The 27,596-nt window shown below is 48.5% G+C and overlaps 1 protein-coding gene across 2 annotated transcripts in view; it reads left to right on the top strand.

The window, feature by feature from the left end:
- LOC142470113 (chymotrypsinogen A-like) overlaps positions 1-27,596 on the top strand; it is a 68,947-nt gene that overhangs the window by 25,610 nt on the left and 15,741 nt on the right. For both annotated transcript variants that reach the window (XM_075577053.1, XM_075577054.1), the window contains exons 5-6: positions 9,257-9,437; positions 10,878-11,011. In XM_075577053.1, the coding sequence (XP_075433168.1) occupies positions 9,257-9,437; positions 10,878-11,011 (315 nt within the window). The remainder of the gene's footprint in view (positions 1-9,256; positions 9,438-10,877; positions 11,012-27,596) is intronic.

The raw sequence follows: 27,596 nt of genomic DNA, 5'->3' as shown, positions 1-27,596 counted from the left end.
ACGGTCCCGCTGATGTCATGCGGTGGCCACTGAAAAAAATACATTTTCATTGACTTCAGGGATTTCGGTCACAATGTCGCACACTCGCGCCTACTATAGGCGCACTCGACGGATTAAATAAAATTGTTTTGACGCAATTGTCCGTCGCTGTCGCCAGGAATATAAGCGTGACCTAAGAGTGAGACGCAGGGTAGATAAATATATGCGAGCCGGGAGGGGGGTGAGTGAGGAAGAGGGAGTGAGATGGAGGGGAGAGAAAGACATGGGAAGAAGGGGGAAATAGAGGGGGTCGTGAGTTGTGAAATGGGTGAGGGGGAGCTCGGAATACCGCTGACACGGGGGCCGGATGTAACACTACTCCTGGGCCTCGGGAAATCTGTCAGCGGCCCTGATCTGCTGCACACCTAGATCTATTGAGCTTTAGTGGGTGTTTGTTAGGGGGTGTCAGATAGTGTGGAGTTTTGTCCCGGCGTACAGCTGGTACAAATAGGCTTGGGGGGGGAAGGATATTAGGGGTTTGCCAGATAGGCTTCCTTATAAAAGTGAGTTTTCAGAGTTTTTGAATGTCTGAAATCTGGGGAGAGAGTCTGATGTGGAAGGTAATCACGTGGCAGGCTCACCAAGACGTGAAACAGACGTGGAGGCCGCTCCATTGCCTTCTTGATTATGTTCACCATGAACATGATCTCCCCTTAGAAGACGGTCATGTATTACCCTGTAGATGATGGGGTCCCTGTCATGGTAGACCATGCTTATTAACACTTTACTATCTGGATCCTTTGATTGAATAAAGCATGAAATATAATAAATTGTATTTATTCACATAAAGAACACACACAGCTTGAATTACAAAATATCACGAATAACACTTACTGAAATGGTGTCAAATGAAATAAAATGTCCACAGAACGAAATCCACAGAAATTACATCTCTAGACAGGAATTCCCACACATGGGGTTGCTGCACAAAAAGAGCCGTATAACAGTCCTTGGCTAGGGGCGCTAGTGGCAACCCCTGTATCTACGCCAAAGTAATATTTTCGTTTCCCCCCAATGCAGGATTAATTAGCCAATCCTTAGTCCTTGCGAATACTGGAAGCTGGATACAAATCTTTAGTGGCAATGAAATAGTCTCTGTACCACCCGCTGTAGCTTAGATGAATCTTAAACGCAGATGACTCTCAGATGGAACTGACTTTCTAACTGACTTCATGACCTTTTAAAAACTTCACATGTCCTATTTCCATAATGTACAGCCAATCTCTGGTGTGGGAACCAATTATCCCACCTATAGCAAAGGTTTTGCCAGTCACTCCAAAACCTGGCACAAAGCCTTAGTATTGCAACTGAGCATGTGCAACAAAAATGTATTCTTCCCTCCACTGGCCACTTAGCATACCTAGCCAAGCTTACTTCCCAGGAGATCTGCTAAGCATTTCAAAGCCCAGTATTACACACCCTACGTGTCAACAAAAGGTATAACACCTCTAGGACAAATGTCCCTTTGATCTAGTAGCCATAAGCCCCCTTGTGAACAAATGGAGCTCACACCTCTATTTCTTTGAAGCTCAAAGATTTCCTGCTAAGCATTTCAAAACCCAGGATTACACACCCTAAGTGTCATCTCCTGTTCTGAACTGAAGGAAGGCGAATCCCCTCCTGTCTATAATGTTAATTATCTTACTCTTATAACTTTAAAATACCAAAATTATAGAGGGCACTCATTTAATACTGGGGGTGAATGTTAATGCTCAAAAACATAACCACTTTATGTGTTCGTACCTGAGTAATGCCCACACCAAATATCATTGTTGCAGGATGCTCCTAACTAAAGTTAGCTATCGGCTTTCATGTGGTTTTAATCATTTATTTTAATAAAACAAACCTGCTCAGCCTTATACCTGACTGGAGTGTGGGGATAAACATTAACAGTGTAGAAAATGGAAGCAGGCACACGGTCTTATGCAAAGAATATTTAATGTGCCACAAGAGGGTCCAACGTTTTGGCAGGGAACTGCCTTTATCCAGGAGAGGGCTAGGAAAATGTGTAGGCTGGTAGCCCTCTCCTTGCTATAGGCAGCTTCCATTTTTTACACTGTTTCTACTGGCCGGGGGCATCAGGAGCAGTGGCAGAGTTTTGCCGTCCCTGTGATGCTTGCCAGTGGGTAGGAAAGGCGGGTGATCATGTGAAGGCGACCCTGAACCCACTACAGGTAATAAGGGAACCCTTCCAGAGAGTAGCTATGGACATAGTGGGACCCCTGATGATCCCTAGCTTGACCGGCAAGCGTAACATCCTCACTTTGGTGGATTTTGCCACCAAGTACCCTGAGGCTGTCGCACTTGCCACCATTAAGGCAAAGGCAGTAACAAAGGCTTTGATTGTGATTATTTCTAGAGTAGGATTTCCCAGTGAGATTCAACTGATCATGGGTCACAATTCATGTCAGAATTGTTAGCGTCTCGGGATTTGTGTGGGGTGAAGCACCAGCGCACGACCTCTTACCTCCCCCAGACAAACAGATTATGTGAGAGGTTCAATGGTTCCATGAAGCATATGGTTTGAGCTCTTAGAGAGGCTGAAGGAAAAGACTGGGTGATTCATTTGCAGCACTTGCATTTTGCATACCAAGAGGTATCGCAAGAATCTACTGGGTTCTCTCCCTTCAAGCTTTTATACGGTCGCTGGGTACAGGGACCTCTTGACTTATTCCGTGAGGGATGGGAAGGGGAGACTACCAATACTGATACTTCTGTGCTGAAGTATGTGGTAGTTCACAGAGACCAGTTAGAAATACAGTATCGACATTATTTATTCTTACACTTCTCACACGGCAGGATGCGTGCGGGAAGCGTGGTGACGTGGCTTGTTGCGGCGTACTGTGACGTCACTGTCACGTGACGTGCCCGGTTTCCCCGGCTTCCCCGGCTTCCCCGACACCCCTGGAGTGTAAATTGAGGTAAGCGGGGGTGCGGGGCAGCAGAGGGGCCGAGCAGGAGCCGGGTTCGGGGTCGGGAAGGGGGGCTAAAATGCACCCGAAGCGGAGGGGGGGTGCGTGTAGGAAACGCGGCGGCGCGCGGTCTTGACTGGCGGCAGCCGGAGTAGATCCTGGCATGCCGCCGGCATTGGTCAGAATAAATTATGCCGCTACTTTACTTATGGGGTTGGCACAGAATAATCTCAAGGAGGCTCAGACCAAGCAGAAGACTTTGTATGATCAGAATGCCCATAGCAGAGATTTCATCCCTTGGCAGCAAGTGCTTGTTCTGAAGCCCAATCGTCAGAACAAATTGATGGCTCCCTGCTCTGGTCCATATACGGTAATCAGAAGGATGAATGAGTGCAACTATGTTGTACAGCTAGATGGAGAGACAGAGAGAAATAGGACTTATCATGTAAATATGCTTAAGGAATATTTCAGAGTACCATCACTGATGCCACAATCTGTAGCTCACCGATGGGGGACCCGGCGAACAATGCTCTGCCCGACCTCCTAGGAGAGTCTAGGCAGGGGGGCACAGTAGAGCAGGTAGAGATAGTGTCCCAGCTCAGTGTTGAGCAGAGGGCACAGGCAAAGGCTATGTTAGAGCAGCATAGGGTCCTGTTCACAGATAAGCCAGGTAGGACACATATCAGTGACCATCCAGCTGACACTGGTGATCAGAGACTTCTGCATAAGCATGCCTATCGTGTATCAGCAGAGGTGAAGGACAGTATAGAGAGGGAGGTAGAGGAGATGCTGGCCGTAGGGGTAACTATACCATCTCCAAGACCTTGGGCTTGTCCGGTAGTCCTGGTACCTAAGAAGGTGAAAGTTCAGAAGCGCTCAAACGCCAGATATAAGGTTCAATAAGACCAAAAACCACCATCCAAGGAAAATAACATCAGAGTAAATAAATGTGTGAAAAAAAATTAAGCCAACAATTATGGGTAAAAGCCTCCTGAAGACAAGTAGTGGAAGGCAATAAAATCCCCCACCATCTATCTCATTGGGGGCTAACCCTGTAGCAATAAAACAATTACTCACAATTCCTGGTGTGGCTGGATGGATATGCTGCTTCCAGAGTAAAGTATTCAATATGCAGAAGATGTGAGGAGCGCACAAATGATGTAGGAGCAAAGGGAGGACCCAGATAACAAAAGTACAAATTTTTTGAATCATCAAGACATTAAAATCCAAGGCGTTTCGAACGTGTTAGCGTTCTTTAATGTCTTGATGACTCAATAAATTTGTACTTTTGTTATCTGGGTACTCCCTTTGCTCCTACCGGATTGTGCGCTCCTCACATCTTCTGCATACTGGTACCTAAGAAGGATGAAATCACTCGGTTCTGTGTGGACTACCGGCAGCTCAATGCTCAGATGGTGTCCGATGCTTATCCCATGCCCCAAATAGAAAAGCTTGTGGGTGCAAAGTATTTGACCACCATGGATTTGTCTAAAGGGTATTGGCAGATCACTCTGACCCAGGAGGCTAGGGAGAATTCAGCATTCATTACTCCAAGTGGCCTGTATGAGGTTTAGTGATGCTATTTTGGATGAAGAATGCCCCGGGTACATTCCAACTCCTGGTCAATAGGTTACTGGAAGAGGTGCAGGGTTACGCAAGGGCATACCTGTATGATATTGCTGTGTTCAGTAATTCATGGAAAATTCACTTAGTTCATGTAACAGTGGTGCTAAGTAGAATCAGGGAAGCAGGGTGGGTATGGCAGAAGTATTGTACTTATGGCACAGAGTAGGTGGTGGGCACCTTAAATCAGAACCAGCAAAGGTACAAGCGATAGTTCAGTGGCCCGTTTCTAGGACCAAAAAGCTTTTTTAGGTACTGCTGGCTACTATAGGAAGTTTGTTCCCCAGTATAGTGCCATTGCTAAACTCCTGACTGACGACTCAGAACCGACTCTCGGTTCTGGTAGCCTGGTCTCCCACTTGTAAAGGTGCCTTCCAAGCATTGAAGACAGCACTGGCTAGTGTTCCTATCCTGACTGCACCAGATTACACAAAGAAGTTTCTTGTGCAGACCGATGTCTATGACTATGGTATCGGTGCCATACATAGCCAGGTGGGCGAGGAAGGGGGTGAACATCCTGTGGTTTACCTGAGCAGGAAACTGCTACCCAGAGAAGTGGCTTATGCCACAATTAAAAAAGAATACCTTCCTATTGTTTGGGCTCTACAGAAATGACAGCCCTATATGTATGGCAGGTTATTTACTGTGATCACAGATCATAACCCGCTAAACTGGCTACAAAGGGTGTCGGGGGAGAATGACAAACTGCTTAATTGGAGTCTTGCATTGCAGGAATTTGACTTTACCATTCAACACAAGTAAGGCAGTGTCATGGGAGACCAGGTCTCATCACACATTAATACCCGGATTCTGGATTGAGCACAACAAGGGGGTAAAATAAATTGTAATTTATTCCCTTTTAAGACAGACACGCAGCTCTTCACAAATACAATGGATAAACACTTACTGGGATGGGGAAACAAAATAAATGTCCACGGAACGAATGACTTGCAAACAAAGTCTCTGGGCACCCCGGAACGCATGAGAGTGGGTGATCGAATTGAGCCATGTGACAATCCTTGGCCAGGGGCGCAAGTTGCCATCCCTATATCTCCACCGAAGGAAATCTATTCATTCAGACCGTACAGGATTTGTTCTGGAACCCTTAGGTAAACGAATTCTGGAAGAAGGGCATGATCCTTGGTTACGATGTTGTTGACCCCTCACACTCCGGAACCGTTGATGCTGTAACTTGGATGAATCTTGATGAATCTCAGATGGAACTAACTGGGACTGGACTGCATGCATCTTTATAGGGTTAAGGGTCATATCTCTAACATACACAGCCAATCCTCCCATGGGAACAACTTTTCTCACCTATCCCAGACTTGCCAGGAGTTCATAGAACGGGCAGAAGTTGCTTCCCAGTCTGCTAAGAGCATGCGCTAACATGACATCTAAGCTGCTTAGCATACCGGGCCCAACCTCTTTCCTGGCGACAGTAAGTCTGGAGTTTGGCAACCGTGTGTTACAGTAATAGCCCATTCTTTGCACCGGTATCTGGTGCTTTGCAATATTCCGGCCACTCTGACATCTAGGGTCCCTGAGGCTTTTCAACTCCGGACTTCTCTAGACACTGGGGCACCAATTTAGCAGGCTGCTCTTTTAAGTACGGAGATGAAAAATCCCTCAGCTCATGCACCCTTTACATATGAACATGTTAATGGATTCATTGCCGGGCTGACTGGAAAGGGTTCCTGTCTTTACATTTTAAAACACCACTGAAAAACATTTTATTTTTATATGTGGTTTCTGTATGCATGGGTAATATAAAAACGATATTTATGTGAATGTTACATCCTCCACTAACTGTGTTCCAAAAAGTGCTAGGTCTTTCCTAGCACAAGTTAGCCACTTAATTGAATAGGCTCTGTTATGCGGGTTGTGGTTTGACCTATAATCGTTCTGGGTTACGAGCCGGCATACAATGTATCCATGCTGGCTCTGATCAGTAACCGCAGACGCACTTCACCAATTCACTTTAAGTGGATAACAAGATGGCTGGATACATTATTGCGTGCAGGCACTTCAACTTAGACCGCAGACCACTTATCCAATTGAGTTTGTGCCTCAGACGTCTGCGGTTTAGGAAGTGATACACAGTTTCAAGGTAGCCGTTGCCCGCAGGCACGCTTATGTAATTAACACTTGATACAGCGCTAGAAGCTCCCCCTTGTGTCGCGAACACAGTTTGCACATCTAACGTACATTAATAGGACTGGAGCTAGTTTCTGGGCTGCAAAACAGGAACATTACAGATAGTGTATAGGGGAAACATGGCATTGTGGTGACCATACAATAACCCATTCAGTCCCAACAAGGTTTAGGGTTAACCAGCCGGGCATAATACCTTTATTATTGGCCTGGTTAACCCCTCCACCGCCACAGGCAGTGAGCATGATAAGGCTGATGGACTCTCCTGACAGGACATTTCTTGTGAGCCAAAGACTTCAAGAAGTGTCAGGCTTGGGGTGCAGCTGGACGTGGTGACTGCCACAGAGCCTTCATTTTGTGGGAGGAGGTGTGACAGTAAAGGGGTAACCAGGCTCACAATAAAGATTTCAGCCCATTTGGTTACCTCTGATCCATGTATTGGGGTTCGGGAGTGTTATCTCTTGAGCCCAGTGATTGTACATACATTCTGTAAAAATGTGCAATAAAGAATGTTGTGTTTTTACCTTTCCAGGTGTGCCAGCAAGCAGAGATTGCTAGGCTATGAGTTTCATGGTGGGTTTTGCAGAAAAAGTCTTGTCAGAATGTGCCTAGCTAGTCGGGGCAAAGAGTCGCTGGATACCCCCAAAATATACCCGGGAATAAGGTCGGAATCCCGGATAGATATAGGCACATTTCAAGGAGGAATTTTGACCAGAGCAAACAGTTATGTGACTCACCGCCCGGTTTCCCTGCTTCAGCACAGACCAGAAAGGTAAATGGGGCATAGGGATGTGAGGTGTCCCTGAACATGCCAAGGGGTCCCTAGTTAAGGGGGAAACCCAGTAAATACCCAGATCCCCCATAACCTTTATAGGGGTTCTGGGGTACTCCAACATACATAAGGTTGTGAGGTATTTTTTATGTCTATTTTTAAAGTGTGTGGGAAATATGGCTAGTAGGAATAAAGGTGCAACTTCTTATTCTATTCCTCATACCAGTAGACTTAGAAAGTTTAAAGTGTATATTTGTATTAAACAGTGTGTTTTAAAAGTCCTATGCTTATGCACAGTAGTATGAGCTGGGCCTTTCAGATCCAAAGTTTGAGAGACCATTTGGCTACCAAGCTTGGTGCCAGCAAGTCTCCTTAGACTCTGGACATGAAAGCCTCAGAGGTTGCCAAGGTGTGAAAGCCATTTGGATACCGGAGTTAGGCTCAAGTACTCACGTCCTTGGGTGAATGGAAGTCATCGGACCACCATTTGCCCCAACCCAGACTTTGAGGAGACTAACTCAGCAGGTGGCTTCTGAATACCAAGTGGCAGAGGTGCAAAGTTGGCGCATGCCTTTGTCAGATTCTGAATCCCTGCTTGCCTGGCTTCAGTAGACTGGCAGCACTCTGAATGGCTGGTAAGAATGTTCCCACACTCGGATTGGCTGTAGTATTTCATGAATGAACTGAGAAATACTATAATAATCCCTCAGGCAATCCAGACAGCAGACTCTCAGCACCAGAACAGCAACGGCAAATTTGAAACATTTAAAAGGTGCTCCGACAGATATAGCAAAGACACCGGCTTCAGAAATACGAGGTGAAATATTTTCTAAGTCCCGACTTTTGCGGCCAAGTTCTGAAAAACGAACATAGCAATAGCGGCTAGGATTGCAAGCCGATTTTAGTTCCAGGACCTTTGGAACTAACTACCAGTGAAGTGATTTCAAGTCTACTGGAGGTGAAGGAGCGGTGGCACCTGGAACTTCATGCAGATTTGAGTTCCAGGAGATTCGGGCTAAGTCCCAGTCAACTAAAGACACTTGTATGTCATTCTATTTTAGTTAGGAATTTTTGGCCCAGGTCCCAAGTAAGTGTGTCTCTTCTTATGTAGTTTGTGTTCCACTGTGTGTGCCTTTTCATGCAAATACATTTTCAATTTATTTCACTTATCTTGTTTTGCTCAATGTATGATCCAGAATAAAAGGTGTAAATGCCTGGTCTCCCATGACAGTGACACAGGTAAAATCTTTTTTGTATTTAATAAGCCATCATTAGTCAAACACAAAAACACAAATAGCAGATATGCATTAATTCAGAGTTCCCAAAATACAAATAAATACCAGTTACTTTAAGGGAGATTTCATCTTTTTGAAGGGAGCAAATGACACTAATAAGAGGTTTTTAAACCCAGTGCGTGGGACTGACCCTTTAGCGCAGGAGTGGTCAACTCTAGCTCTCAAGCCCCTCCAAACAGGTCAGGTTTTAAGGATATCCCAGCTTCAGCACAGGTTGCTCAATCAGAGGCTCAGTCGAAGACTCCTCCAGTCTTCGACTGAGCCTCTGATTGAGCCACCTGTACTGAATCTGGAATATCTTGAAAACGTGACTTGTTGGGGGTGGGGGGGGGGGCTGGAGGACTTGAGTTGAGCCCCCTGCTTTAATGAACCGTCATTGATTGACTGCAGTTTCAGAATCCCAGGGATCTCTTCTTCAGAAGACCTTGGCACCAGTATCATAGATCTTCCATTTACTCCAGGTTATCAAACATCCTTTGTTCGACAATGAAACTCTGGCGAATGATGTCCTCCTGGTGAAGCTCTCCACCCCTGCTGAATATAACGACCGCGTGTCCCCTGTGTGCCTCAAAGCTTCAAGTGATGACTTCCCAGCTGGCTTTAAATGTGTCACCAGTGGATGGGGCTACATCAATAGAGGCAGTAAGACAGACCGTAACATGGAGCATTCAGTTGGATAACTTGCAATATTCTCCTCTACACTCTGATTCAATGTCCCAAGCTGGAGAAGAGTTGAATGGAACCAACATCTTCTCCAGCACCTGGAAACGACTTCACAGCATTGTACTGTACATGTCTTGGGCCCTGGCACCTAGAGCCCGTTATGATGTTCTAGGTATGTCATGGGTACTTGCTCGTTTTGTAGCGGTGATCGGCTCAACCACTTTAACCATTAGCGTGCCAAATATCCAGCGGGGCACCGGAGTACAACTGGCGCTCTGGCACTTCCCGGTCATGTGATTGCTCCAGGGGAGAAAAATCATATGACGCAACCCAGCTCGGATTGCCGGAAATGAAAGTGGATGAGGCATCAGTCTGTCCGATCACCTCCTAGAAAGTGACCAAGTGCCTAGAACAGGAGAAGGGACTCTAGCGTGGCTGGACCCACAGAATATGTGCCTCTGGCCGGTCAGGTACGCTATTAGGGCACTGGGGGGCTTCCTTGGTGTGTGAAATACTAAAATGTACGGGTTACAAAACTGGGGCAAAACAGCACATGATTTACAGTACCAAGGAAAATTAATTCAATTGGAAACAATCCAATTTTTTGGATTTGCCCCAGTTTTGCCGCTGAGACACTTTAGTAAATAACTCAACTGGAGTCTATTTAAGGAAGAATCAATATTCCGGGCTGTGTTTACTAAGCAGCGCTACCCCTTAAGACTCCTTCCCGCACGGCTTAGTAAATTGAGCTCTTTATAAATCATACAAATGAATATCCTGCACCTGTAAGGTGGCTTCTGGAGATACGCCACGTGGTTAATTGTGGCCTCTTGTGGTCCATTCATTTAAATGGGCTGTAAGTTGCCTTTTAGCATTGGAGGCATCTTATGATGCAAGCTTAGTAAATTTGGCCCTAACTGGTGTCACATTAAGGGCCATTAATGATCAATGGAGCACGTGGATCAAGTGCCGGTTCGGCTTATCGCACATGTTCTGGTGCTAACGCCCATTCGTCAATGGGAGTCAATGCTGGAACGGGTGTGATAACCAGTATCTGGACTCTATGAATGGGTCCCAATGTTGGCTATGACACTTTAGTGAATAAACAAAGTAAAGATGAATGAAATACAGGTTATACAGATTATTCGGTTTTCTATGTGTTAGTTCACGAGGGAGGTGATAGCTATTTAATCCTTTACATGTTGCCCTAATATTTGTACTGCCCCACCTGTAACCCACAGTAATAACCCACTGGAATTTGAGGGCATTAGCTATCATTACAAGTGGGCAACTGGAGTTAGTAACTGTAATTACTATTAGAAGCCAATAAGGGTCTGTGTTCTCAAAACTAAAGATAACTGGAAATAGGTAGTGATGCTTAGAATTGCTTTACGTTGCAGCATGTTGATTTTTTTCCAGCTGAACAATTCCCAAGCAAACTGCAGCAGGTTTCCCTCCCATTGATTTCCAATCGTGAATGTCAGACGTTCTGGACTGTAAAATTCTTAAGTTCCAAGATCTGTGCTGGAGCGGCGGGAGCTGCATCTTGCAAGGTACGATGTTTGTTTTTCTTCCATTGGACCATATTACAATGTACATTAGCCTCTGATCTCTCCCTATGCAATTACTCAACTGCCTAATCTCTCCTTCACTCACAGCTTGTGAAATACACCCAATAGATAATGGACACTCACTCTATACTGAGAGGGTGCTACCCAAAGATAGTCGCTTCATAGGAAGCTATAAAGAGCCAACACATATAAAGACAAAAGAGAGAAAAAATCCTTTTGGGTGGGTGCACTCCTATATAAATCACTTTAGTAAAAATTGTACTTTGGTATATATTATGTAACGGTTTTTCTGAACCGGCCTGACCCCCCCAATCTCATATTGGCCCCTGTGGTCTAACCAGTCCCCATTACAGTGTGATGTCTGGTGGTGCACCTGTTGGCAACAGGACTCCTGAGTCTCCCGCATGATGTTGTGTTGGGGATTGCCAACACAGACAGGCAGCTGAGGTAGTGTTCTTGAGTCCTACCTATATCCAGTGCAGCGCATCCACCTCATCAGGATCCCAGCGTCCGCTTGTGGATGGTCCTGGTGAGGAACTCCTCTGTGGTGAAGCCCCCTGCGTAATCACTCCACACTTACACACGAGGGTATCTTTTAACAGGAACATCTTTATTTGCACGGTGGGCCAGCTGCCCACCACAATGGGTGAATTTAGCCCTCCATTGTTCACCGTACTTCCCTTTGAAAGGTATAGTCCTCCTAAAGTAGGGATTCCCTATCCCCGCAGGGATATCTCCCTGTGACCAGGTCCCTGGTCACAGTCCCAACACTGTCCTTCTAATAGCTTCTTAACTCTTCCTCCATAACTCAGCAAACACACTCTTACTCTCTACTTCCAACTCGCTCTAACTTTTGATCAGTGCTGTGCCTTATGTATCCTCTGGGGCTGACACAACTCTGACATCACTAACCGTGGAGTCAGAGCCTGTGACCACTCCCATCCATACATAGGGTACCTCATCAGGGTGTGAGGGCAAACCTCCATAATTACTGCTGGCATGCCCATAACTTACCAGGCCTTACTGTCAGCAGGAGAGATGACTGCAGCCATTTTACAGCATGGCTACATTCTCCCCCTGGTGAATCCCACCTTCCCCGGCTGGGACCTAAATTTGAAGTACCTTTCTTCAGGAAGCACTGTAAAATGGAACACACATTATTAGTATTAGCATACATCATATCTATAAAACAACAAGTCACGACCTGACCAGCAGCCACGAACCCGCGTAATGCTACCCAGTACCTCCTAATAGTAGTGCCGGGGATCGGGTTTCTTTACCTCCCGACCCCCCATGTCCAGTACAGTCACGCTGTAAGTGCGCGGCAGACCCCTCTCAGGCCGGTACATTACTTTATGTTTGTACACACCTCGCCCGATACTCCATACCCTTATCAGGTGCTCAATCCTTTCTTCTGCCTTACTACCAGTAATGGCTCCCCCTTTGTTGACCATATACTCCTCTATGGTCTCACTTAACCACTGGTCCCTGTTATCCTCAATCTCCTGCATGAGGGGTTCAGGGACGTACGTGTACTCCAATCCATGGGAGTACTTATATTTTGCAGTGATTGCCCTTTCAGCCCGACTACTCCTAGTTAGGTTGGCGTTCCCCACTCTCCCGGGTAATACCCAGGACAAGGGCTCATCTGGGTCTACAGGGTCTGACAATATATCAGGACCCATGGGTTCTATTTCATTCCTGCCTATCATGAACCACCTGAATTGCATCTCCGTTTTCCTATCGGCGGGCGTGAACTCCCCTTTAGCCCAGCATTAGTCCATGACGTCATCTTTCTCTAGCAAGAACCTCGTGCGGTCCATCCACCCTTGGTCCGTACTTCCCTTTGAAAGGTATAGTCCTCCTAATGTAGGGATTCCCTATCCCCGCAGGGATATCTCCTTGTGACCAGGTCCCTGGTCACAGTCCCAACACTGTCCTTCTAATAGCTTCTTAACTCTTCCTCCATAACTCAGCAAACACACTCTTACTCTCTACTTCCAACTCGCTCTAACTTTTGATCAGTGCTGTGCCTTATGTATCCTCTGGGGCTGACACAACTCTGACATCACTAACCGTGGAGTCAGAGCCTGTGACCACTCCCATCCATACATAGGGCACCTCACCAGGGTGTGAGGGCAAACCTCCATAATTACTGCTGGCATGCCCATAACTTACCAGGCCTTACTGTCAGCAGGAGAGATGACTGCAGCCATTTTACAGCATGGCTACATTCTCCCCCTGGTGAATCCCACCTTCCCCGGCTGGGACCTAAATTTGAAGTACCTTTCTTCAGGAAGCACTGTAAAATGGAACACACATTATTAGTATTAGCATACATCATATCTATAAAACAACAAGTCACATTGCGCAAAGCACGCCCTGACCAGCAGCCACGAACCCACGTAATGCTACCCAGTACCTCCTAATAGTAGTGCCGGGGATCGGGTTTCTTTACCACCCGACCCCCCATGTCCAGTATAGTCACGCTGTAAGTGACCGGCAGACCCCTCTCAGGCCGGTACATTACTTTATGTTTGTACACACTTCGCCCGATACTCCATACCCTTATCAGGTGCTCAATCCTTTCTTCTGCCTTACTACCAGTAATGGCTCCCCCTTTGTTGACCATATACTCCTCTATGGTCTCCCTTAACCACTGGTCCCTGTTATCCTCAATCTCCTGCATGAGGGGTTCAGGGACGTACGTGTACTCCAATCCATGGGATTACTTATATTTTGCAATGATTGCCCTTTCAGCCCGACTACTCCTAGTTAGGTTGGCGTTCCCCGCTCTCCCGGATAATACCCAGGACAAGGGCTCATCTGGGTCTACAGGGTCTGACAATATATCAGGACCCATGGGTTCTATTTCATTCCTGCCTATCATGAACAACCTGAATTGCATCTCCGTTTTCCTATCGGCGGGCGTGAACTCCCCTTTAGCCCACCAGTAGTCCACGATGGCATCTTTCTCTAGCAAGAACCTCGTGCGGTCCATCCACCCCACGTACCCCTCAAATAAGGGCGCCCACCAACGGGTCTCCCAGACTCTAGAGAGTCTCCTTCATCTGTACCCCCCCAGGAGCATACCCCAGAGGTCCCTGCTGAATGGGGCCTGGACCATCTCTCATGCTTTGGGGCCTCCCCAGAAGGTACATCCGCCTCTTCAGGCACCCACCGGGACTTCGATACTTGTCCCAATTGTCCTCCTCCCCTTGAGCCACCCTCGGAAGCAAAGCTGCCCAGTCTTTCCCCAGTCCGGTTCTCACCAACCCCCAAGGACCCTTCCAACACCCCCAAACTGGATGATGATCCCCGGGATCAGGTGACTGGGACAGGGGCATTATCTAGGGCATGGGGTTGGGCGTAGGGGTAGGCGGTTGGCAGCCGCGGGGTTCCGACCCGTTCGCCGTCATCAGATTGTCCTGTACCACGGGACAGTGGTATCGCCGGTTGCGTCTCACCCTTCTCTGTCCGCCGCTTACTCCGGGTCTTTTTAGTCGATCGGGAACCACCACCCGATCGCTGAGATGCGTGTCCTCTACTTCCGCTCGTTCCGCCACCTCCGCCGGAAACGCCATCATCGCTGGAGTCGGATACGCCGCCATCTTGGGATGGACCCACATGCGGGATCTCTTCCTCCACGATTATGTCCAGAAGTCCGCCTGTGCCCACGTGCGCCGTCCTGGCCTGGCACGGCCTCTCCTCCTCTAGAAGTGGTATCGGAGCCTGGCAAGGACAGGGACTATCCTTACCAGTCCACAGGTTGGGCGTGGATCGCCCGTTGCCACTGGACCCGCCGGTCCCGAGAACAGCTGGGCTCCGTCTCTCCGGTCTCTGCTCCACCGGTGACACTCGGCTCCGTCCGCTGTCACTTCCGGTAAGTGGTCTTTTTATTCCATTCCCTCCACAGGACACCGCCACCGGCCAGACTAGGGTACTGGTTAACTCCTTGGGCCCCTCGTCCGAGGTATCCGCACTAAGGGTACTTGGGGTCGCCGAGCGCGGTGACCGCCTTCTTTTCTCTCGGTCAGTAGCCTGACCGCTCACTTCACGCTCTTCTGGATCCGCACCCTTGGTCCATAGGGCACCGGGGGACTCGGTGGACAGCCTAGCCGTATTCCCCCCTGGGTCATTGGTCTGAATAGGCACAAAGGTGGGCATCGGCCACAGGTATTGTGTGCCACACTGGGGACAGCGTGCCGCCGTGCCCATGGTGCCACCGGGCAGTCTGCATTGCAGGCAGAGGCCCACTACTGTCTCCGCGTCCCCTACACATATCACTAGTACCCCCCCTGGTACTGCGTAGGGTTGAGTCAATACCATCCGGTTCATGTCTGGGGAGCAGGCCATTGTCTTGGTGGGAGCCACTTTTAACACTGGTCTGTTCTGGAAGCTGGTTCCGCGTGAGTGACCAACAGGGGTTGGGTGATCAGCCACTCCTTGGTTCAGCTCCGCCCTCATCTGACACAATTGGAATCCGCCCCCAAGAGTAGCAATTATGGGCGGGTCCCACAAGGGAATAGGGTGTCCTTTAATTGAGGCCGCACCTCTTTCAGTCCTAGAGGGCGCGGCCACAGCTTTCGCGCCCTTATCCCCAACAGGGTGGGGTTCCTCTTTTGCCGCCAATTCCAGCCGTTTTCTTTCAGCTGCCTTGCGTGCAAAGTATCCTTCTTTTTTGCACACAATTTCAGCTGCCGGAACTACCTCTGGTAATTGTGCCGTCAGCGCACCAGCTCCTGGGCCCGCGGGATTCATACCCACGGGGCATAGCTGGAAACCACTCCCCCTGGTTGATATTAGGGGAGGGTCCCATAGACTAATCGGTTGACTCAGCACTGGGGCTGAGTGAGTTACTGTCCATGAAGGCGCGGCCACAGCTTTCGCGCCATACCCCCCATGCGGGCGGGGCTCTCCTGTTGGCGCCGCTTCTGGCCAATTCTTTGTAACTTGTGCATCTGCAGAATAGTCTGCCATCGGCCCACGCGGTCTCCCAGGGAAGCGGGAGCCGCCATTTTGGGTCACTCTCTCAGTCTGATCAATGAATGAGGTAGCGTTCATCTGTTTGCAAGTCGACTGACAGTTACTCTCACTGTGTTCTCCTCCTGTTATAACAATGTCCTCAACACAGTCCTCCAGGGTAGCGCCTCGTTGTCCTAGACAGGACCAGAACGGGGCAGCCACGGCTCTTACTCCACTCCATAGCAGGCTCGTGACCGACATGTCGATAACAGCTGGTCCGTCAGAGGGGCGCACGCCAGGTGTGCTTTCCCCATCAGCCTCCGATCGCCACTTTGGACTATCCGCACTGTGCGGATCCTCCATTCTTGCGGTCGCCATATTTATCTTTTGTTTGTCCTGATTGTACATGGGGCTCCTCTCTGCGGTGCAGCCACCACACCGGCACAATAAAGATTTCACTGATGCACCACCATGTGTACCTGATGTAGGCTGGACTCGTGTATGCACTACCTCAGGCTAGGCTCACTCTCTCAGTGTCTGCTGTATCTCCTTCCTCCCAGTCGGTGCTCCCTACGGTAAGTGGTCTGGAATGGGCTAGAGTACTCTGGGGCTTCCATGCAGTACTTGGGCGTCTACCTATCTTGGTTAGCCTAGCGCAGACCCTCTCCAGGATTCCTGACCACGTTAACAGGCTATCCCTTTAGGCATCCTACCAACTAGCACTACCTCAAGGTGACTAGGACAGCTATAGCCCGGCTCCAAACCCCCAACTCCTTTCAGGCCCCTAGGTCATCCCTGCGAACTGACAATACGCCATCAGCCCCCTGACTACCCCTAGGTCCGTCCCAGCGCAGCACAAAGTGGCAGCAGACACTCTCCCTGTTTCCAAGTGACCTAGCAAAAGCCTGTCCTGTTGACAGGTCTTTCTCTGCAGCGCCTCCAAATGTAACGGTTTTTCTGAACCGGCCTGACCCCCCCAATCTCATATTGGCCCCTGTGGTCTAACCAGTCCCCATTACAGTGTGATGTCTGGTGGTGCACCTGTTGGCAACAGGACTCCTGAGTCTCCCGCATGATGTTGTGTTGGGGATTGCCAACTCAGACAGGCAGCTGAGGTAGTGTTCTTGAGTCCTACCTATATATGCAGTGCAGCGCCTCCACCTCATCAGGATCCCAGCATCCGCTTGTGGATGGTCCTGGTGAGGAACTCCTCTGTGGTGCAGCCCCCTGCGTAATCACTCCACACTTACACACGAGGGTATCTTTTAACAGAAACATCTTTATTTGCACGGTGGGCCAGCTGCCCTCCACAATGGGTGAATTTAGCCCTCCATTGTTCACCGTACTTCCCTTTGAAAGGTATAGTCCTCCTAATGTAGGGATTCCCTATCCCCGCAGGGATATCTCCCTGTGACCAGGTCCCTGGTCACAGTCCCAACACTGTCCTTCTAATAGCTTCTTAACTCTTCCTCCATAACTCAGCAAACACACTCTTACTCTCTACTTCCAACTCGCTCTAACTTTTGATCAGTGCTGTGCCTTATGTATCCTCTGGGGCTGACACAACTCTGACATCACTAACCGTGGAGTCAGAGCCTGTGACCACTCCCATCCATACAGGGCACCTCACCAAGGTGTGAGGGCAAACCTCCATAATTACTGCTGGCATGCCCATAACTTACCAGGCCTTACTGTCAGCAGGAGAGATGACTGCAGCCATTTTACAGCATGGCTACAATTATATCACAATGATAACAGTGGAAGTGCAGATTCCTATATACCGCAAGACTACATTATGTCTCATGTGAGTAGGAGAGAACTTTAACTAAAAACCACACTGTCACGGTAGCTTATGACAAGATATAATGAACACCAAATATCTGGGTTGAACTGAACGAGGCTTAGATATAATAAAATATAATTTATTCCTTAAATAAGGTGAACACAGCAATATAGTACAATTAACAGGCAAGAAGATAACACTTACTTAGGGTTGGGGAATGGAGTATCCAATAGCAATTCTCCACCAATCCAGTGACATTCCCGGTGGAATCAGAAGCACAACTCCAGCAATCCAGTGACATTCAAGATGGTATCAGAAGCACAACTCCAGCAATCCAGCACAACTAAAAACTGTAGGGTTGACACAGTTTATATACCTGTGCAACCCTATTCTTAACATTTAACACAGCCTATTGGTGAACAATTATCTGTATCCACTCTCTAATGTGGAGACACAGACTAACAGACTAACCCATGCCCCCAGGTAACAATTAGACTGGCAGAGTTTGTTGATTGACTAATACTTAATCCCTAGACATTGGGTAACAATCAAGACAGTTACTTTTTTATCACCGTGCTTAGGCTACTCAGCCGTCTGCCCTTCATGTCTTATTAGCCTAGCAAATGGCGTCTGCATTTTCAGAACAGATCCAAAATAAAATACATATACACTTTAATATCTACACATATTAATAAGTTCCATTCTGGTGGGCTCAGTGGGTCGACCTTTGCCAGTTTTTAATGCCTACAGTGACTCCACATATTGGCCAAATATGAACTCTCTGCGACGTCCAGAACTGGAGATACAGAAATGCACTTTAAAACATTAAAATACATGCTTATAATGAAACATGGGAACATACATTTTCAAGGTACAACAAGGTGCAAACCTCATCCCTGGACCGCAGTCCAGTTAACCCCTTGTCTCTCTGGTGAGGTCAGGGGATGGCTATATGGGGTGCAACACCTTTAATACCGGGCCACCCCCTTTCGCCCTATACAGCTCCCCTTCTTAATGGGTGACCTTTGGCCCACTGGCCCTAACGGGGAGTGGGGCACTGCTGGCACCCTTAACGAACTCAGTCTCAGAGGGACAGTCCTGACGTGAAAGTCCATGAGCATTGTTGTTTTCACTACCCTTTTTGTGCTGAATAGTAAACTCAAACTCTTGCAAGGCCAAGCTCCACCTTCAAAGGAGATAGAATAGTTGTGCCAAGAAGTCCTACTGTACAATTCGTAACTTCAGTCCTTCACACAATACAGTTTCGCTGCCCGAGCCTCTCAGAGGTGATTCGACAACCTCTGTATTGATGTAGAGAAGGGAAGGGGGAGGGATCCTCAAGTGCGTCATTCTGCTTGTGGCTCCAGGACACATAGGAACGTAAGAAATAAAAAAGAGATGGGGGACCACAATGAGGAATAATTCAACACATATAGGTACCTTAGATCTCTTTATAGGGGTAGATAATTAATAGGAGAGGAGACACACTCACATTAGGTGTCTGGACTTTGTCGGATGACTGATCCTCTGGGGGAAGGGGGGGGGAGAGGGAGGGCCCCCTGATGATTCCTCAAAAAATAGGGAAGAGAAGGGAAAAAAATAGTGTAATAACGTTTATTGACATAAAGTAAAATAGAGATTAAAAACTCACAAGCGGCCAAATAATATTGGCATAAGGAGGAGATATGTCCAGACTCCACAGAGCATCCCTCTAGAAGATGGGTTGTCTTGTGTGGCCTGGATTCCAGCTGGTAGAATCTTGGGATAATGCGTGGAGTTCACCAAGTGGCAGGGAAAGTCTCCACAGGCCCATGCACGAGCTGGGTCCTTCTCCGTCTGCTTTCCACTTTGCACACACCTTCCACAGCTCCCGTTCCGTCGCGCATGCGCATGCGCTCCAGGTTAGATGCTTGCCAGACTTGGAAAACTTTGCTTCCTCACTACGGTGGCCCTCCCGCCTTGCATGTATTTCTCTCCCCTGCTTCTCACTCTTACTCCGTTTTCCTCACTCGTGTGCTGAACTCCACGCACTATCCCAAGATTCTACCAGCTGGAATCCAGGACACACAAGACAACCCATCTTCTAGAGGGATGCTCTGTGGAGTCTGGACATATCTCCTCCCTATGCCAATATTATTTGGCCGCTTGTGAGTTTTTAATCTCTATTTTACTTTATGTCAATAAACGTTATTACACTATTTTTTTTCTTCTCTTCGCTATTTTTTGAGGAATCATCAGGGGGCCCTCCCTCTCCCGCCCCATCCCCCCAGAGGATCAGTCATCCGACTAAGACCAGACACCTAATGTGAGTGTGTCTCCTCTCCTATTAATTATCTACCCCTATAAAGAGATCTAAGGTACCTATATGTCTTGAATTATTCCTCATTGTGGTCCCCCATCTCTCTTTTATTTCTTACGTTCCTATGTGTCCTGGAGCCACAAGCAGAAAGACACGCCTGAGGATCCCTCCCCCTTCCAAAGCTCCACCTTAGCAACTTGGCATTCTCCCCTGTTGCCCTCTACAGCCAACTCAGGGGGTTGTGGTCTGTGAGGACCGTGAAAGCCCTTCCATACACATAGGGCTGGAGTTTTTTGAGTGCCCACACAATGGCCAAGCACTCTTTCTCAATGGTGGCATAGGCCACTTCTCTGGGAAGTAGTTTTCGGCTGAGGTACACCACAGGGTGCTCTCTACCGTCGTCCCCCACTTGGCTCAACACAGCCCCAATGCCATAGTCCAAGGCATCAGTCTGTATGAGGAAATGTTTGGTATAGTCTGGGGCAGTCAGTATGGGGGCCCCAGCAAGCGCAGTTTTCAGTGCCTGGAAAGCAATTTCACAGGCAGGAGTCCAGGTGATAAGCACAGGCAGTTGCTTCTTAGTCAAATCAGTCAGGGGTTTGGCCACGGTGCTGTACTGTTGGACAAACTTCCTATAGTACCCTGCGGGGCCCAAAAATGCCATGACCTGTTTCTTGGTTTTTGGAACAGGCCACTGAACTATGGCTTCTACCTTGGCTGGCTCTTGTTTTCAGGTGCCCTCCACCCACCCTGTGCCCTAAGTACAGGAACTCTGCCATCCCTACCATATACTTAGTGGGTTTCAAGGTAAGCCCAGTCTCCCTGATCCTATCTAGCACCGCAGCTACATGTCCTAAATTGGAGTCCCAGGAATTACTAAAGACAGCAATGTCATCTAAGTAAGCCCTGGCATAGCTCTGCATCCCTTCCAGTAACCTATTGACCAGGCGTTGGAAGGTAGCCGGGGCATTCTTCATCCCAAAGGGCATCACTAAAAACTCACAGAGGCCACTTGGAGTGATGAATGCTGACTTATCCCTAGCCTCCAGGGTCAGTGGGATTTGCCAATAGCCTTTGCTCAAATCCATAGTGGTCAGATACTTTGCCCCCACGAGTTCATCTAGTAACTCACCCATGCGGGGCATGGGATAGGCATCTGACACCGTCCCAGCATTGAGCAAGCAGTAGTCCACACAAAACCGGGTGGTCTTGTCCTTCTTAGGAACTAGGACTACCGGACTTGCCCAAGGACTCTGGGACGGAGTAATAACCCCTAGGGTCAGCATCTCCTCTATCTCCCTCTCCATACTGGTCTTGACCTCTGCTGACACTCTATAAGCGTGCTTATGCAGAGGCCACAGGTCCCCTGTGAGCACTGGGTGTTTTGTGAGATGTGTGGTCCCTGGCATGTCAGTGAAGAGGGCCCCATACTTAGCTAGCATTCTCCCTTCTGCCTAGCACTCAACTGTGCCCCTATCTCCACCTGCTCCACAGTGTTTCCCTGCCTAGCCTACCCTAGTAGACCAGGCAGAGCACTGCTCGCCGGATCCTCCAGCAGTGGGTTACAAATGGCCATTACTGCTCCCATACTCGTTGCTCTGTACTCTTTCAACATGTTAATGTGATATGTCTTGTGCCTCTCAGGCTCTAACTGTACAACATAGTTGCACTCACTCACCTTTCGGATGACCGGGTACGGTCCCGACCAGGGAGCCATCAACTTGTTCTTCCGAGTGGGCTTGAGAACAAGCACCTGCTGTCCTGGGATGAATTCTCTACTACGGGCATTCCGGTCATACCATTGCTTTTGCTTGGTCTGAGCGGCCCTGAGGTTGTCCTGGGCCACCCCCATGAGCATCTCTAACCGGTCTCGGAGATCTACTACATACTGGATCACTGAAGCATCAGTAGCAGTAGCCTCCCCTTCCCATCCCTCACGGAATAGGTCTAGAGATCCACGTACCCTGCGGCCATATAGTAACTCGAAGGGGGAGAAGCCTGTAGGTTCCTGCGGTACCTCTCGGTAGGCAAACAGCAAGTGCTGTAAATGAATCTCCCAGTCTTTCCCCTCCGCCTCTATAAAGGTCCGAAGCGTCTGCTTCAGGGTACCGTTAAACCTCTCACATAATCCGTTTGTCTGGGGATGGTAAGGGGTAGTGCGCCGGTGCTGTACACCGCATGCATCCCAGAGACAATGTAACAGTTCACTCATGAACTGCGACCCCTGATCGGTTAGGATCTCACTAGGGAAACCTACCCTAGAAAAAATGTTCAGCAAAGCTGCTGCCACTGTCTTGGCATCTATGGTGCCTAGCGCAACCGCCTCAGGGTACCGGGTGGCAAAATCCACCACCGTGAGGATGTAGCGCTTCCCTGACCTGCTAGGAATCATAAGGGGTCCTACAAGGTCCATCGCTACTTTCTGGAAGGGTTCCCCTATTATCGGTAGGGGTTTCAGGGGTGCCTTTACACGGTCGCCCGCCTTACCCACTCGCTGGCAGGCATCACAAGAGCGGCAGAAATTGCCCACATCTCGAGATGCCCAAAGCCAGTAGTAATGCTGTAATAACCGGGCTCGCGTTCTGTTGACACCCTGATGTCCCGCTAACGGAATAGAGTGAGCTACCCATAACAGTTGCTGTCGGTACCCCTGGGGCACTACTAGCTGTCGCTTACCAGTCAATCCCTCCTCTATCCCTGGGTTCCCTTCTTCTCTATACAGGAGTCCTTTATGCCATAGGCAGTGCTCAGTACCTTCCCCTGCCAGAGATTCGGACGCCCGAAGTCTCACGCCGACCAGGGTAGGGTCTGTCTTCACTGCCTTCCTAAACTGGGCTCCTAATTCTGGCCACCCCCCAGTCATGTCATTGTCTGGAGAATGGGGAAGGGTGAGGGGAAACAGTAAGTCAATCTGTGGTTGCAACTGATAATGGCTTACCTCCCTTGGCTCCTCTGCGCCCTCCACTAACTTTGGTCCCAAAGGCTGGGGGACTGGCGCCACCGCCATTGCCGCTGTCTGGCTCTGGGTAACCGCCGCCACTGCAGCGGGCTTGGGCACTCGGTCATAGGTGCAGGTCATCGGTCCCAGATCATTGCCAAGAAGAACATCGGCATCCAAACCGGGTAAAACCCCCACCTCCCGCACACCCTGGCCCTCCCCCCAATCCAAAAAGATTCTGGCCACTTGCAAGAAATGTGGCTCTTCGTCGGCCACAGTGATCTGTATCCCAGGGTCTGGGATCAATTCCTCTGGCCGGACCATATCAGGTCGGACCAGGGTCACTGCAGCTCCTGAATCCAGCAAGCCGACTGCTTGCCGGTCACCGACTGTGACCGGGGTGAGATGTCTGCTCCGGCCGTCCGTCTGCTGCAGGTCCGCGCTGAGATGTCCTCCGCTCGTTGCTGTAGGCACCGATGAAACCGGGACAGGTGCTGCATGGGACGTCTCGCTGGGAGTTGGTTCCATGACCGGTCCGGAGTCTTTGGTGGAAGCTACCCGCACGCGGGCTACCAGCTTAGCAGCTGGGGTGCGTTGCCCCTGATGGGGTCCGCCGGAATGCAGGGGTTCCGGGCAATCTGGTCTGATGTGACCAGGGCAGTTGCAGTTGTAGCACCGGTGCTCGTGCTGGAGCTCCCCCTGCCTTCTGTGGACTGCTGCCCGCAGGCGGCCTCTGAGTCCATTGGGGGTATTGGCAGACTTTCTGGCCGGTGCCGCCGCCGCCTTGGCCACTGCTTTGGCGGTCATCAGGGCTCGGCTGGCCACATAGTCATCTGCAAGCCTTGCCGCCTCCTGGTAAGTCTTGGGCTTCTTGTCGTACACTCAAGCCCTCACCGCCGGCGGGCACTGCTGCATGAGCTGCTCCGGAAAGATGAGGTCCAGCAGGCGTTGGTAAGTCCGTGCCTCATAGCCCTCCACCCAGCGTATCCCATACAAAGCCATGTGGGTCACGTAGCTAACAGGACTCCAGGGGCTGCCTCTCTTCCTGCCAGAATTTACCCCGGTAGGCTTCAGGGGTAAAACCGTACTGAAACAATAACTGTTCTTTCAGGTGGTCATAGTCATCAGCATACTCATCTGGAAGCGCCATCATTGTCTGCTTAGCCAAGCCGGACAATAAGGGGTCCAAACGTGCAACCCTATGCTGGGGAATCACTTTGTACCACCGACACTGTGTCTCAAAGTTCTTTAAAAAACTGTCGATCTGATCAGTACCTTCCACGCACTTGGTGAGACTGTGCTGATCCAGTTTGAGTTCATCTTTGTTGGGTTGGACAGGGGGGCAATAAGCGGGTCTGTTCACTGCCATAGTGATAAACTGCAGCCGCTCCTTCGGTGTCCCTCTGTCTCCCCACGCAGTAATCAGTGCCAACATTTCAGGGGTGAACGGACTGGTAGCCGCAGCAACCAGTACCCCTCTCCCGCAGTATACTGTAACACAGGTCCAGTTCAATCCCACCGCTTGCCACCAGTTAATTATAGAGCTTGTCACGGTAGCTTATGACAAGATATAATGAACACCAAATATCTGGGTTGAACTGAACGAGGCTTAGATATAATAAAATATAATTTATTCCTTAAATAAGGTGAACACAGCAATATAGTACAATTAACAGGCAAGAAGATAACACTTACTTAGGGTTGGGGAATGGAGTATCCAATAGCAATTCTCCACCAATCCAGTGACATTCCCGGTGGAATCAGAAGCACAACTCCAGCAATCCAGTGACATTCAAGATGGTATCAGAAGCACAACTCCAGCAATCCAGCACAACTAAAAACTGTAGGGTTGACACAGTTTATATACCTGTGCAACCCTATTCTTTTTTTGTTTCAAATTTTTTTATTAGGCGTTATTTGACATACATTATTTAACGAATACACATCTTATTGCCTAATACAGGTTTTTCTTGGTTTAATAACAGTGAGAGGGAAAGACTCAACGCGCCCCCGACCTTAAGGGATGGGTCGGCAGGGTTGGCGTGAGGATGGAAACAGAGAGTAAGGGGGAAGAAAGAGGGGCAGAGGGGGGAAGGTTGGTGGGGGGGGTCTGAGAAAGGGAGGGAGGGCCCTTCCTCCTCAGCATGAGATTCCTCTCTTACTACGACCATCATTTACTGGGGGTAGCTATCTTTAGTCTGCCATTCGGGTCAGCCATGCTCCCACGTGGTATAGAAAGGTTCCGTTTTCCTCTTTAGGAAGGCCGAGAGTTTCTCCATTAACATAACTTCTTGTATTCTGTTTTTAACTGTTTGCCTAGGGGGGGGAGACACCCTCTTCCACGAGGCCGCCACCACACATCTTGCCGCCGTAAGAATGAAGGAGATCAATTTTCTTGTTGGGCGGTCAATGTTTTCGATTGGCCTGGCCAACAAGTAGGTCAATGGATCAATGGGTATGATGAGGTCTGTGACCTCTTTAATTAAAGTCTGTATGGTTTCCCAGTATTTCTGAATTTCTGGACATGACCACCATATGTGGGCCATGTCACCCTTTTGTCTGCAGCCTCTCCAACATAGGTCGGAGGCCAGAGGGTAGATTTGATTTATTCTAACTGGAGTAAGATACCAGCGAAACAGTATTTTATATATATTTTCTTTGATTGTGGTACATATGGAAGTTTCTGAGGCTGATTCCCAAATGCTTTCCCAATCCTCTCGGTTTATAACTATGCCCAATTCTGCTGCCCAATAGAGCATGTAGTCATGAACTGGGGCGTCTGTTGCCCTTTCCAGCTCTGCGTATATTTGTGTTATAAGACCTTTTTGGTGTGTCGTTTCTTTGCATAGCCTTTCAAAGCTCGTGAGAGGGGGAAATTCCAACGTTGGTGATATTGTTTGAATGAAGTGCCGAATTTGGAGATATTTAAAGACATTCAATCCCCTTTTTTCGTATTTGTTTTGTAATCTTTGGTAGCTCAGGAACTCTCCTATGCTCAGGAAGTCGGCAATCGCCCTTATTTTTTTAGTCGTAAATTGCTCAAATTGTCTGGGCTCACAACCAGGTGGGAATTTGGGGTTTTGGATAATTGGAGTGAGTTGGGATTTGGGAGTTGTGAGCTTGAATTTAAGTTTGCATGTCGTCCAGGTCTCCCACGTGTGCCTCATTGGTCCTAATTTGAATTTGCTTTTCTGCAAGTCCTCCCTGCTCAGGGACCAAAGGCATGCTGGCAGAGAAGGCGTGCCGGCGTATTGCATTTCTATGTCAAGCCAGCAATATTGGCCTGGTTCCACGTTCCAGACTATTACCTGCCGCAGCTGGGCGGCTTGATAGTATCGTATAATATCGGGGACTCCCAGGCCCCCTCTCCCCCTTGAAGCAAGTAGAACTGTCCTTGCGATTCTGGTTTTTTTCCCCTGCCAGATGAAATGGAAAATTTGTTTCTGGATATTTTTCAATTCTGAGCCAGGGATGTGGATCGGGAGTGTCTGGAAGTAGTATAGTAATCTGGGGAGTATATTCATTTTCACCGAGATCATTCTCCCGATCCATGAAATTTGGTACGCTCCCCATTTGTCTAGGTCTAATTTAATTTTCCGAAAGAGGGCCGGGTAATTATGATGGTATAAGGAATGGTAGCTCCCCGATATCTTTACTCCCAGGTATTTGATATAGGAGGAGCTCCATCGATAATTAAAATTTAGCTTAAGAAGTTCCATCCCTGGCTCCGGCAGGTTTAGATTTAGTGCTTCGGATTTATCATTATTGGTTTTATATCCTGATATGTTTCCGAAGTCTAAGAGCTCTTTTTGTAGGTTTGGGACGGAAATTTGGGGTTTTGAGAGTGTTAGTATTATATCGTCCGCAAATAGGGATATTTTGTATTGCGAACGTCCGATTTCTATCCCTTGAATATCTACATTATTTTGGATTGTAGCCGCTAGGGGTTCTATAGTTAGTGCGAAGAGGAGAGGGGACAAGGGGCATCCCTGTCTCGTACCATTTTTAATGTTAAAGCTCTGGATACTGCCCCCTGGTAATTTTACCATTGCTGATGGATCTTGGTAGAGTCTGCGGACCCCTTCTAAGTATGCGTCTTTAAAGCCAAATTTGCGCATGGTATGGTCTAAGAATAGCCAATCGATTCTATCGAACGCCTTCTCTGCGTCCAAACGAAGTAATATTGCTTTGGTTCCTGTGAGGTGGACATGCTCAATAATATTAATTATTTTACGTGTTATCCGAGGCCTGTCGACCTGTCACAAATCCGACTTGGTCTATGTTTATCAGCCTTGGTAAGATAGGGTTTAATCTATTGGCCAGGATTTTGCTATATAGTTTGACGTCATTATTGAGGAGGGAGATTGGACGATAGCTGCCACATTGTATCGGGTCTCTGCCTTCCTTATGAATAATGGCTAGGTTGGCGAGGGACATGGAGGTGGGGATCGAATTTCCCTCCAAAAAATGGTTGAACATTTTTAATAGATGCGTGGATAGTATGGGCAAGTATCTCTTGTAGTAGACATTAGTGAAGCCATCAGGGCCAGGAGACTTGGAGATTTTCAAAGCTTTTACTGCA

This window comes from Ascaphus truei, chromosome 19 (assembly GCF_040206685.1).
Source record: "Ascaphus truei isolate aAscTru1 chromosome 19, aAscTru1.hap1, whole genome shotgun sequence".
In the NCBI taxonomy this organism is placed as follows: Eukaryota; Metazoa; Chordata; class Amphibia; order Anura; family Ascaphidae; genus Ascaphus; species Ascaphus truei.
The sequence above is the reverse complement of the archived record's forward strand: the minus strand, read 5'-3'. Positions and strand labels throughout refer to the sequence as shown.